This window comes from Arctopsyche grandis, chromosome 5, assembly GCF_051622035.1.
Source record: "Arctopsyche grandis isolate Sample6627 chromosome 5, ASM5162203v2, whole genome shotgun sequence".
Classification (NCBI taxonomy): domain Eukaryota; kingdom Metazoa; phylum Arthropoda; class Insecta; order Trichoptera; family Hydropsychidae; genus Arctopsyche; species Arctopsyche grandis.
Window position 1 is genome coordinate 6,110,355 of NC_135359.1, and position 14,700 is coordinate 6,125,054.

The 14,700-nt window shown below is 39.0% G+C and overlaps 1 protein-coding gene across 1 annotated transcript; it reads left to right on the forward strand.

Moving 5' to 3' along the window:
• The first annotated feature begins 1,871 nt into the window (after positions 1-1,871).
• Positions 1,872-3,618, forward strand: LOC143912277 (uncharacterized). Its single transcript, XM_077431560.1, has 2 exons — positions 1,872-2,010; positions 2,282-3,618. The coding sequence occupies exons 1-2, from the start codon at positions 1,872-1,874 to the stop codon at positions 3,616-3,618; spliced, it is 1,476 nt and encodes a 491-aa protein (XP_077287686.1).
• The last annotated feature ends 11,082 nt before the right edge of the window (positions 3,619-14,700 follow it).

The following is a 14,700-nucleotide window of genomic DNA, read 5'->3' on the forward strand; positions in this document are numbered from 1 at the left end:
ATCTCCTATTCAAACACTGCCCGGTCAGTCAAATATCCAACTGTCCTATTTGGTACAGGAACCCTCTTCTAATATCGAACAGTCGTATTTGGTAGAGGAACGGCCCTCTTCACAGCAGATTTATATACAGACAAATGATTCATCCAATCAAAACTGTGTTATAAACGATTTTCTCACTTTCAATAAAAACATGTAATTTTTTTATAGAAATATAGTGGAAAAACCAAGAATCGTACATGAGTACAATCAAGGAAAAGCGGCTGTTGATTTATCTGACCAAATGACATCATACTGTAGTTCTTTACGGAAAACGGTAAAGTGGTACAGGAAACTAGCAATGGAACTACTTTTGAATACGGCAGTGTTCAAAGTAAAAAAAAACATTACTATTGTGGAATTTCGAAAACAATTAGCATTATATCTTACCAGCTGCGTATTTCTAATCAACCATCAACATCAACACCAATCCAAAGAGCACATCATGAACTTTTAAAAAAAGAGGTTCAAGTACGAAAGGTATATTGATGAAACATATATACATTCTACTCATCTAAAATCAATGGCATGGGTATATTCATCCAGAAGTGAAATGAAAATCCCAGCATCCAAAGACTCAGATTTATAATTGTTCACGCCAGTACTGAATGAGGCTTTATACCAAATGCTCTTCTGATAAATAAATCTCACCAGACAAGTGGAGACTGTCATCACGACATGAATTTTGAAAATTATTCAAAATGGTTACAAAGTGTTCATTCCCAATTTGGAATCGAATTCTGTTGTGGTGGTAGATAATGCATCATATCACAATAAAATATTTGAACCTGCACCGACGTCAAATTCTAAGAAAGAAACTATGAGGCAATGGTTGACAGAAAGAAATATTTATCCTAATTTTTCTCATTTTTTAAAAGCAGAACTTTATGCATTAATACAACATAAATGCAGGCATAAAAAATTTATTATAGATAAAATATTTGAACAACATGAGCACACAGTTTTCAGGTTACCCCCATATCACTCGGAACTGAATCCATTTGAAAAAAATTTGGGCTATACTGAAAAATTATGTTGCTTCTAGAAACATCGGAATGACCATGGCCACGGTTGAAAATCTTGTACGTCAAAAAGTTTCTCTTATTAAAGAGTGGAAAAATGTCTGTGTCTGTGATCACGTTAAAAAAATTTAAGCAGCTTTTTGAAAGTGACAAAATAATGGACAAAATGATGACGATTCTTTGGGTTTCAGTGTTAATGACAATTCTACAGTAGTGGGCGATGAAAGGTGTCCATCCACCCATAGAAAAGGGACAAAAGCTTGTGTACATTTTTTTTGCATGTCAGATGTTCAGGTAAAAGACCTTTTTTTGTTGAAAAGGATCCTTATCTTTAGGTATTCAAACAGTTGACCACTGTTTTTCGAAGGATTAGCACGTTTTAAAGTGATTTTGTGTATATGGCAGGTGTAAAACAATTAACGGAAGCGAATAAAGCGATAATTCTAACTCTGGCTGAAGAAAAAATTAGTTCTCGCTACATCGCTCAGAAAGTAGGATGTAGTAAGACCTCTGTGCTTAATTGCATAAGAAAATATAAAAATTCAGCATCCCTAGAGAGGAAAAAGGATCGGGAAAGCCCAGAAAGACCAACTCCACCGAAGATAGACTCTTAAAAAGAATGTGTCTACAAAACCGGTTCAACAGTGTTGTGCAAATTTAATCGGAGTTTATAGCAGCTGGGGGAAAAGAAATCAGCGTCGCCTTAAAGAATACGGTTTAGTTGCCAGGATACCGGCGAAAAAACCATTTTTGACCAAGAAAATGAGAATGCAATGACTGAATTGGGCCAAAAAAGTTATTAATTGGACGGAAATGGACTGGAGGCGTGTTATCTTCTCGGACGAAAGTAAATTCAATTTGTTTGGGTCCGATGGCATCCACTACGTTCGACGAAGATCTGGCGAACGTTTGAGTGACAAATGTATTCAGCCTACGGTCAAACATCCTGCGGGCCAGATGGTCTGGGGATGTTTTTCCTTCCTTGGGGTGGGTCCATTGGCCATATTTGATTGGACAGTTAACGCCGAAACATATTAAAAAAAATTAAAAGAACATTTGATACCAGCAATAGAAATGCACTATGCGTGGGAATCTGAATGCATTTTTCAAGACGATTCTGCACCATGTGATCATGCCAAAACTGTAAGGAATCTTTTTTTTTATTGCCATGTATCCTAATCAACAAATAAAAAACGCGCAACGGCAGCAACGCGCCTCTTAAGGAACGTTCAGCGAAACAGCTATAAAAGAGTGTTCGTTGCTGGAGTCCGGACGGCCTGTCCCGATTAATCCCATTGGAGTCCTGAAGCCGTTCCTCGATCAGGACGGACTGATTCGGGTTGGTGGACGTCTGAGCCATGCTGGGTTGCGGTTCGAAAAGACGCACCCGGTGCTAGTGCCGTCGATATCGCACTTGGCCGAATTGCTAATACGGGCTACCCACGAGCAGTTGTTGCACGCTGGGCCCCAAGCGGTATCGGCGCAGTTGCGCGACCGCTATTGGCTCCCTGGCGGTAAAGGCGCCGTCGCCCGCGTCATCCGCCGTTGTGTGATCTGCGCAAAGGCGCACCCACGTCCCCCCTTCCCACTAATGGGCGATTTGCCCACAGTTCGAGTCACTCCTGCCCGTCCATTCTACAGTTGCGGTGTCGACTACGCCGGGCCTATAACCATTAAGGAGAGGGCTCATAAGAATCGTACCTTCCTCAAGGCGTACATTTGCGTCTTTGTCTGCCTTGCCACCAAGGCGGTTCATCTGGAGGTGGTGCAAAGTCTCACCTCCAACGCCTTCATCGACGCCTTGAAACGTTTTGTTTCCCGGAGGGGATTGGTTGCCGAGGTTTGGTCCGACAACGGGACAAACTTCGTTGGTGGGGAAAGAGCCCTACGGCAACTAGTTTCCTCTAAACAGTTCAAAAACGCCGCCATGAACTTTTCGACAGCACACCACATTAAGTGGCGTTTTATTCCACCCCGCTCGCCGCACTTCGGCGGCCTTTGGGAAGCGGCTGTAAAGACAATGAAGCGCCATTTAACTCGCATTGCCGGCAACGTATCACTCACCTACGAGGCTCTTAACACCTTGGTCATTCAGATTGAAACGGTTATGAACTCGCGCCCCCTAACACCCATGTCGTCCGATCCTGGTGACCTAATTCCCCTGACTCCTGGACATTTTTTGGTTGGCGGGCCATTACTGGCGTTTCCTCAGGAGAATTTAGCCGACATATCGGCAAATAGGCTGTCTCGTTACAGACAACTACAACAGATGCTGCAGCACTTCTGGAGGCGATGGTCACGGGAGTACATCACACTCCAACAACGTCACCGTCGAGGTGCCAAGGAGGCGCCAAACTTGCAGCCGGGAGACCTAGTGGTGGTAGCGGAGGACAGCCTGCCGCCGCTGGCCTGGCCCATGGGACGAGTCACGCAGGTGCATCCAGGACATGACGGCGTAGTGCGGATCGTCACCCTGCGCACTCAAAAGGGTGTCATAAAAAGGGCATCTCGGCGGGTCGCCCGTCTGCCCATTGATCAACAAACTCAACCCGCCGACTAGGAGCGGGAGCATATGCTGTTCTCCCTCCCCCATATAATTTTGTGTTTTGTGTTTTGTTCTGTGGTGATGGTAAAATTTATGACAAAAATGCCATTGCCGGTGTAGTAGTGGTTTGGTTGTGGTGCGCTAATTGACGCTTTAGCTTTTAAGTTTGTTTTGTTTTCTTATGTACTGCTTATACGCATGTACTGCAATGCACTCATTTATAATTTTAAATAATTGAATAAAATTTGAAATGTTTGTTACCACTGCTCGGAGCTCAACGTGGATGTTACCACTGCTCGGAGCTCAACGTGGATGTTACCACTGCTCGGAGCTCAACGTGGATGTTACCACTGCTCGGAGCTCAACATATTGGCTGTAGGTGCAAGGCATTCCTTATGCTATATTTTATTTGATATTTTTACTTTATCTGTTATTATTAAATGCTATTTTTTATGTTTATGTATGGATGTATTTATGTTTATGTTTAATTGTTATTTTGTTTTGTATTATATTTTTTGACCATTGTGGCGCTTTAGGAATTCCTGTTATGCCACAATGGTCTGTTTAGAATAAATAAATAAATAAATATTAGCTTTGCAAATGATTGCAAAGACCTCTTTATCTGTATCATTTAAATTGTTTTGTGTTGATTTTTGAAATATTTGTGTATATTCCAACCCCGGGGAGTATGTCCGAGCCAAAAAACCCACATGGCCGTGTTTTGGGCTCTTACGGGCGCGCACTCATTTTACGAGGCGCGCTCATCTGTCAAAACAGACGCCCGCCATCCGCCGGCCGAGACGGCACTGGCGTGGCTGGTCTACCTTGCCTGACCAGCCAGCGTACTCATCCACAGCCCCCACCATAAAGGGGCACAGGCGAAACTCCCCGGCTCGCCATCTACAATAAACAAGGATAACCTGACTTAACGTCTCTAATTTCCCACCCCGCCCTGTTCCAGCACGTGCTCCAGAGCGAGCTGAACGAGAGACGACGACACACACACACACAGCCGCCGGTCACCCCATACATACACATACAGCTGCTGAAGCTATCGTTCACTGTTCGTTCAGCACAAGAAGATCCAACAGAAAAGTTATTGGAAATGTGATAAATATGGTAAATTCAAGTGCCGCGCAAGGGTGATAACTTCCGACGATCAATTTTTTGGTACAAAGATGACCGTAACCACCTTTGTGATGCTGCAAAACTACAGGCAAACAAAGTAATGCATGACGTCAGAGATTTGGCAGAGAACACCAGGGATCCACCCAGTGTTTCCTGCTGTCTCAAGCTTTTCCTGGCGTGGAAAATGCAGTGGCCCCGTGTCATACGGCTAGATCACCAGATCTCAATCCGGTTGCTGGACCCTCCTAAATACAATAGTATATAGCAGTCCTAATCCAACTTTGAATGCGTTAAAAGAAAATATTTAACATGCGTCGTTAAATCAAAGAATGAATGAAATGATTAATAACCTGTATAGAAAGTATGCCTAGTAGGATTGGGGCAGTTATCAGTCAAAAGGGTGGTGTAACTAATTTTTTTTTTGTAATTGTTATTTAAATAATTTTTTTCCTATTATAAATATGTAGTTTTATTTGTTTAACCTTTTGTTTTATAATTAAAAACATGAAATCTCGAAAAATAGTGTATTGTTCCATACGTTTTGTCACACCTCTGTATATTGGATTTATATACTGCGGAGACGGAACAGAAACAACTGATGAACGCGGGCTAGGTGTGTCGGGAGTGGTTATTATTACTCTACTCAAGGACTACATTAGTAAAGGTCATAGTCTTTGGGTAGACAATTGGTACACCAGTTCCAACTTATTTAGCCACTTACATAGACAAAAGGCAAACGCATGCAGTACCATACGTAATTATAGAAAACGAATGCCTAAATTTTAAAAACTTAAAAATAAAAGGTCAGACTGAATCACAACACAGTGGACCTTTACTAGCCCTAAAGTGGCATGACAAACGAGACGTACACATGCTCACTAACATTCATGACGACAAATTTTTACCGACTGGCAAAACAAACAGACAAACAGGGGAAGCCATACAGAAACCAAACTGTGTGGTGGACTACAACAAAAACATGGGGGCTGTTGACAAGACTGACATGATGCTTTCAAGCTTAAATTGCTTGAGGAAAACAGTGAAATGGTTTAAAAAAGTGGTATTTCATATATTCGACTTATACTTACTGAACACCCATAGTATACAGTCCCCTGACAGCGAATTATGAACACGTTTGTGCGTTTTCTTTTATCTCCAGATGAATTGCGATTGTAGTGTTTACACAAAATTTCAAAAACTCGAACAAGTGTAAAAAGTCAGTTTGACTCCAAAATTCGGTGAGCGTAGTTTTGTGTTCTTTTGGAGAAATTTTGAAGATAAAAGGATATATTTGTAATATTCTGTATATTGGAAACATTTCTGAAGTAAGTTCAAGTGTTTAAATTAAATCAATATTATTTTTATTTTTGTTTTAAGTGTTTATAATTTTTTTTTAGATGGGAAAGTGTAAAGATCTATCAGTTGAAAAAATTAGTAGTGTAATGGCATTATTGAAAACTGGACACTATTCAATTAGATATATTGCCAAAAATCAAAATATTAGCATTGGTTCTGTGTTTAAAATTAACCCTCGACTCGAAGCAAGGCGAAAATCCGACTGCCACACGGCGTGCGAATTGTCAAGGCATTCGTAAATTTGGTCCTCGAGTCGATCGACAGATCGTAAATATTGTTAATAATCGGTTCGTCACAAATAAAGACATCCAGAGGAGTTTAAGTCAGAGTAATGTAGATATATCGATACGAACAATACAGCGTCGTCTCGGCGAAACTGGGTTGAAAGTTAGGCGGCCAGCTATTAACCAAAAAAGCCACTATTAACACAAAAAATTAATAAATCGAGGTTGGACTGGGCCAAGCAGTATCGTCACTTTACCCTCGATGATTGGAAAACAGTAATTTAGTTGAAATACTTATATAAGTATTTTTTAAATTTTGAATGCACTAAATTGATCGATGTTTTTACATTTTTAATGTTCACTTTTCTGACGAATCTTCCATTCGGTTAACAACAGAAACCCACCAATACGTTCGTAGGCGTGAAGGAGAGAAATACAATGAGTCCTGCGTCGAAAAAAGTTAAACACCCCCCCCCCCCCCTCCTTAATGGTTTGGGCTTCGATTAGTGCGGAAGGACCAGGACCATTATATTTTGTAGAAGGGACCATGAAAGCTTCACAGTACATAACGGTACTACGAGACACTTTATTGCCATCAATTCAAAATAAAATTGACAATGGGGATAGCCTTTATTTTATGCAGGACAATGCACCCTGCCATACGGCCAAAGTTGTGAAAAAATTTATGTTAGACAATAATTTACCTCTTCTTCCCTGGCCCGGTAATTCACCTGATCTTAATCCTATCGAAAATGTCTGGCAAAATTAATAAACTCCCATGTTCCAATATCCATATTCTAAAACTAAATATTATATCGGTGTGGCAGGGAGACCCTGACATAAAATCAATCATTGCGTCGTGTATAGAGTATGCCCAGTAGAATAGAGGCATGCCTTTCTAAAAAGGGGGGACACACAAAATACTAATTTTTAATTCTTTTTTTGTAATAATATTGTAAATAAAAGGTATATAATCATCTGAAAAACATTTTTGTTTCATTTTCATTAACCGATTTTTTAATATAAAGCTCTAAACATAGAATTTGCGAAATCTGCGCGGTGTTCATAATTCGCTGTCAGGGGACTGTACTTACTGAATACCCATATACGGAAAAAAGACCGGTTTGGCTAGTTTCCAGCTAAATATTCTGAAGCAGTCACTGGAAAAATACAGAAATTCACCAACCTTTCTACTACAGTCAACCCCTTCTTCTCCCCGCCACGCATAATGTCATGTGATTTGGCGAGACATATGCCGGATTTTGGGGATCAAAACATAGAGATGGCATTGTGAATCAAAACATAAAATTTTAAAAGAGAACCGACCAATTTATTCAGGAAAAACCATAACACAGACTCAAAAAGCCTTTGAATTCCTAGTAAAACACGACGAATCAAAAGAATCTCCAAATTGGATAAAATGTATAAAGAAATATTGGGAACAACGAGAAAGTTGGTGCATGGCTTTCCGTGATAGTAGAATCAGACTAATAATTTCGCAGAAATAACCGTTAGAATGTTAATGGATATTGTGTTACAGATATACAAATCCTACAATGGTGTATTGTCGATTCTATTTTTGTACCAATATGGTAAACATTATGAAGATAAATATACAGATAATGCTCACGGTAGAATCGACAAAGGGAAGCTCCATTTACAATTTGAATTTGATAAAGCAAAATATCTGAAGAAAAATATAATAGTAAAATTGGATGATACAAGTTATGTGACTCAATCAAGCGCTATCTATCAGAAGGGAATATTCTCTCCAAATCCAGAATTGCTGACATCTTGGAGGCCACCTCCCAAATTATCTGTTGCACGAGAGGAAGAAGAGGTCTCCTCACGGGCGCCTGACTCTCAAGTGATCCGACATCAAACTGGCGGTGGATAGCTTAGTTAAAGATTCCCGTGACTTCAAACTGTTCTTCGTCGATTCCTTGCGTACTCTGGCTGCTCAGATTGAGGCGGTCAAGATGATTGCAGTCCCACCCACTCCGACTGTTGCAATAATTCGCCCGATGGCTTAGGCCTGTCGCACACAGCCACTCGCCACCGCCATAAGCTGCAGAATGCATTTCTCATAGTTCGTATGGGAAAGAATAAAACAAAAATATGTTTTAAGAGCGGGGCTGCAGCATCTGGCAGAAAACAATACATGTACTTTCATCAGCTGTCTTTCTTGTCGGTTTTAGCGGAATCTAAACCAGATATTCTAAATAGTCTAGGACATTACCAAATGAGACCAGTTAAGCGTTATTGTACGACATGTACATGTTAGTCGGGACGAAAATCAACAACCCATTTTTAGGATTTTGACGAATCAAATAATGGAGTTTGTAATGTGGACACTCTCCCGAATACTCACCCCACAAGTATTTTTGTAAGCATATGTCTATTTGAAACACACGTCTTTACAAATTTTAACATTATTCTATTTTCTACGAATGATAATTGTCAACCCCACAGAGGTCTTTATTGCCAACGTATGTTTCTATCCAGATTTCAAGTAAGTATTGTCTTAGCCCCACGCACATTATTGCAACAATGTGTCTATACGAACCACACGTCTTTACAATTCTCAATGTTTTTCTATATCTTAAAGTAGTGATAATACTTCTTCAACACGTACAAATACTACTTCATCGTAGATCCGAACAAAATCCAGCAGCAAGCAGTACACAAAGAGTTTAGCTTCGTATATAATTAATTATATTGCAAAAGTAGAATCAGGACATTCAAAATTATTGATAGTTAGTTGCCTTTGTCCAAAATGAGTAGGCGGAGTGTTTTCATAAATACAAGTCCGTTTACAGAACGTGTTTGTATGCTGACCAGCCAGCGTACTATTCGAAACACACGTCTTTACAATTCTCAATGTTGTTCTATATCTTTAAGTAGTGATAATACTACTTCAACACGTACAAATACTACTTCATCGTATGTTTCTATCCAGATTTCAAGTTATTATTGTCTTAACCCCACGCACATTATTGTAACAATGTGTCTATCGAAAAACACGTCTTTACAATTCTCAATGTGTTTCTATATCTTAAAGCAGTGATAATACTACTTCAACACGTACAAATACTACTTCATCGTAGATCCGAACAAAATCCAGCAGCAAGCAGTACACAAAGAGTTTAGCTTCGTATATAATTAATTATATTGCAAAAGTAGAATCAGGACATTCAAAATTATTGAGTGTTAGTTGCCTTTGTCCAAAATGAGTAGGCGGAGTGTTTTCATAAATACAAGTCCGTTTACAGAACGTGTTTGTATGCTGACCAGCCAGCGTACTGTTCGAAACACACGTCTTTACAATTCTCAATGTTTTTCTATATCTTAAAGTAGTGATAATACTACTTCAACACGTATAAATACTACTTCATCGTATGTTTCTATCCAGATTTCAAGTTATTATTGTCTTAACCCCACGCACATTATTGTAACAATGTGTCTATCGAAAAACACGTCTTTACAATTCTCAATGTTTTTCTATATCTTAAAGTAGTGATAATACTACTTCAACACGTACAAATACTACTTCATCGTAGATCCGAACAAAATCCAGCAGCAAGCAGTACACAAAGAGTTTAGCTTCGTATATAATTAATTATATTGCAAAAGTAGAATCAGGACATTCAAAATTATTGAGAATTAGTTGCCTTTGTCCAAAATGAGTAGGCTGAGTGTTTTCATAAATACAAGTCCGTTTACAGAACGTGTTTGTATGCTGACCAGCCAGCGTACTGTTCGAAACACACGTCTTTACAATTCTCAATGTTTTTCTATATCTTAAAGTAGTGATAATACTACTTCAACACGTAAAAATACTACTTCATCGTATGTTTCTATCCAGATTTCAAGTTATTATTGTCTTAACCCCACGCACATTATTGTAACAATGTGTCTATTCGAAACACGCGTCTTTACAATTCTCAATGTTTTTCTATATCTTAAAGCAGTGATAATACTACTTCAACACGTACAAATACTACTCCTTCAATAAGCAACCTTCGATAGGAATGTAAATTATTTATTGTAAATTGTTTATTTTAGCCCAAATTATGAAAGAATATTCTGATGTCTGGAGTTATTATAAAAGAAACGGCGATGAGGCTACATGCACACCGTGTCCAAAAATATTGGGACGTAAAGCATCATCAACAACAGGTTTACTGGCATTTACAAAAAATTCATAATATGGAACGCGTATCACAAGAAACATTAGCTTTAACTGTTCCCGCAAGTATTTCTAAGCAGCAGAAACTAGAAGAAACGTCGAATCTTATTTCGTCCAGTCGTAAAATTACCCTTGAAAAAATCGTTTCTAAATTGACTGCTAAAGATGGCATACGTATATTTACCATATGCAAAAGTGAATTTATACGCAATAGTTTGAAGTTGCAAAATTTTAAATTACCAAAGCAGCCATCAGACGTTCAACCTCACGCATTAAATGCGAGCGTGGTCAGTGTAGGCTGTCGGAAAAAAACACAGATTTCCCAAGGCGTAGTCCTGCGCATTGCTCCTCGGGGGTCAAAGAGCAATGCCAAAGTTGAGGAATTAGATTTCCTCATAATCCCCGAACTAACCAAGAATCTCCCATCACGAGATGTGTCGGAGCTAAGACTGAGTCTGCCTTAGCACATTAACCTCGCTGACCCCAAATTCGATTCCCCGGGTGCAGTCAACATGGTCCTCGGTTGCCTGGCTTTCCATAGATTCCTCAAAAACGGTAGGAGGAACATGTCAATTCCTCCATCACTCGCCAGCGAACGAGGCTCTACCATTCTTCTGTTGAACACTTCGTTCGGCTGGGTTGTTAAGTGGGGAACACGATTCTAATCTTTTACGTCCATGTAGAGAAGAATCGGTAATTGCAGCCGAACTTCCTGGTAGAATCGCTATGATAAAAGAATTATCTTTACAAGCATTTGTCAGGAGTAATACCCCAATATAGATTACTTTTGAAAGTCCGTTGTCCTAAACGTATGAGGAGGCATCCGAAATCGCGATAGAAGAAAAATCGCTAAAATACAATCAGAAAAATTTAGAACTTCTTCTAATTCAGTAATAATTCCACTTCTCGGCATAATAACTCTTTTCGAAAGAATGGTAACAATAATTTCCCAAAAAATAATTCTTTCTCGAATCAGAGTTCTCAAAATAATCTTTTCCAAAGAATAATTTTTCATCGAATCACAATAATTCTTTTCCAAGATATAATTCTTCATTGAATCACAATAATTCTTTTCCAAAGAATAATCAAAACGGTAACAACCATTCTTTGTCGCGAAATATTTATCACTTTCCTCAATCTACAAACAATCATTTCACCCAATCGCGCAATTATAAAGTCCAAACCAAAATATGCGCCTACTGTAAGAAAGAAGGGCACCTTATTAAAGATTGTCGGAAAGCAAATCAGAATCGACATTTAAACCTCGAATCCTCGAATGTCTGCCGCGTCGGGGACCCTGAACAAACTGAAGGCAGAATTCTAAACTCAAAATCAAATACGTATGTAGAATTTAAAACACCAACATCAGAATCGGGAAAGCTTAAACTTTTAATAGACACGGGAGCTAATGTATCGTTAATAAAAAATTATGTAGGCTTAACCGGGAACACATCATAAATCATTATTTATGTAAATCCAAATTAAAATAAATTTCTGTAAAATTGCCTAAATTCCACGAACTCAACGATTCATTAACACAAATCATTGGTCATTGCGATATCGGCTCAAATACTAATCCTAGGTCAAGACGTGGTCTTATAAACAGTATCGGATCCATCGCGAAAACATTATTTGGAACATTAGATGCTGACGATGCTATTCGCTTTGACAAAGCTATAAATAAAATTAATTCAGATGAAACTGATTTGCTTCACCTGACAAAGGAACAAACCATTTTGACCTCAACGATAACTAATTTTAACCAGACTTTAATCTCATTAAAAACTAGCGAGAATCAATTCAATAAGAACTTAGATAAAATCGGTACGTTCAAAGTGGTACCGTCATGTTCTGAGTAGTTATACACAATCCACAGCTTAGAAAACAATGTGGCTATCCCATTATTACCCAAAACTGAGCAGACATACGCCACATTGTTTAAAGAAGTTAAAAAATTACTTCCTGGCTCAAATCCGTCACCAAGATCAATCATGACTGATTTTGAAGTAGCAGTCATAAATGCCGTCCGATCTGAGCTACCACTCACTGTGCATCGTGGCTGCTTCTTCCATTTCAGTCAATGTATATACCGACCTATACAGGAAAATGGCTTACACAGTCGAGAAATTAGATTTCCTAGTAATCCCCAAAATAAAAAAGAATCTCCCATCACGAGATGGTTCGGAAATAAGGTTAGGTTTGCCCCAGCAGATTAACCTTGCTGACCCCACATTCGATTCCCCGGGTGCAGTTGATATGGTCCTCGGTTGCATGGCATTTCATTGGTCCCTCAAGAACGGTACGAGGAATATTTCAATTCCTCCTTCACTCGCCAGCAAACGGAGCTCAACGATTCACCTGCTGAGCACTTCGTTCGGCTGGGTTGTTAGTGGGGAACTGAGCTCAATCTCCAACACCAACATCTCCGGGGGCTGTCATCTTTCACTAGTCAAATCAATTCAGGCTTTCTGGGAATTGGAGGAACCTTCATCAAACAATTAAGCCCTGGACGAGGTGGACCCAGCCGAGCGTTTGTTCCGCAGCAGCACAACCCAGGACGAGTCGGGCCAATTCGTGGTGAGATTACCCTTCCTCGGGAATTTTTTTCAACAATGTAAGAGTATAGGTATAATACGGTCGTGCATGATATAGTGGTGCGGCATGTGCACTCCAGTATTTCCCTCAGCCAAAACCAGATAATAATCCAAAAATACCCGTCAATTCCGTTTCAAAAATCCAGAAAAATTACTTATTTCAATAATTGACAAAATTACTACTTTTAAGCTTACCACTACATCACCGCGCTCGATTGTATATCGTATAATAAAACTAATTTTTTTAAAACACTTTTTAGATAAATGGAGAGACCGTCCAAAATTGGAACTGGAAAGGCTTTCAGTAGTCAATCAAAAGAATTATTATTAAACGGATATATGTGGTTTTTGTCTACATATGTATCTAATAATCCCACAATTGATGTAGTTGCAGAAGCCCTAAAGATTTCAAAAACAACTATTAAGATTTTTGACCCGGCGCCAACTTCAAATTCCAAAAAAGTCGTTATGAAACATTGGTTAGTAAAAAACGGTATTTACTTTGAGCCGCAGTTTAAAACCAGAGCTGTACAAACTAATATTAGAACATAAGACTAGACATAAAAAAATTGTCATACTCTATTTTCGAAAAAAATGGTCACAAGGTGCTAAGATTACCTCCATATCATCCAGAACTCATCTGACTCATCAATCAACTGAACATCATCGCCAATGACCTGCGGCAGCGGTTGAACGTCCAACCGCATGCATTGAATGCACGCATGGTCGGGGTAGGCTGTCAGGAAACGCCAATCTCCCAGGGCGTAGTCCTGCACATTGCTCCTCGGGGGTCGAGGAGCCATGCCAAAATAAAGGAGATGGAATTCTTGGTAATCCCCAAGATTACGAACAATATTCCATCCAGAGACGTGTCTGAATTACGGTTGGGGTTGCCCCGACGCACTTACCATGCTGACTTATGACTTATAAAATGGTCAAACGAAAAATTGATCCCTAATTTGGAACCAAATTCTGTGGTAGTGATAGATAATGCATCTTACCACAACAAGATTTTTGACTTGGCGCCGACTTCAAAATTTACGCTCGAAATTTAATTAATAATCTCCACGAAACATTAAAATATGTAGGAAAAAATTGCGATCCCATTTTCTACAATTTTAGAAAACGCTAAAATTATAGCTAACTCACTTAACATAGAGATTGATGTTCCAAGACATAGGAAACGGCAATAAGACAATAGTGTTTATTCTTGGACACTTGTTGTCCACATTGATCCCCTTCCCTATAACCAATACAATCGAGCAATTTAGCTATCAACTCTCATTGACGATAATGATTTAACGTTATCCTGCATTTGAAGAATTGTTATGTATGTAGTATGAACACTCTTCTATTATCAAACATCTTAGATTTGAAGCCTAGTTGTTTCACGGCTTTCCATGAGGTCTATTTACATTCGTTAAAACTTGTCTTTTTGTAAGTTTCCGAACATATTCATTAGTGTTAACGATTCGTTTTAAGCTGTGCTATATTTGTGTAAGCATTTTTCACAATTTTGTGATCAATTCAGCAGGAATATGTATACATTATACCTAGTCAAGCCAAAAGTTGTTACAAAGGTTTGGGATCGCTTTATTCATAAATA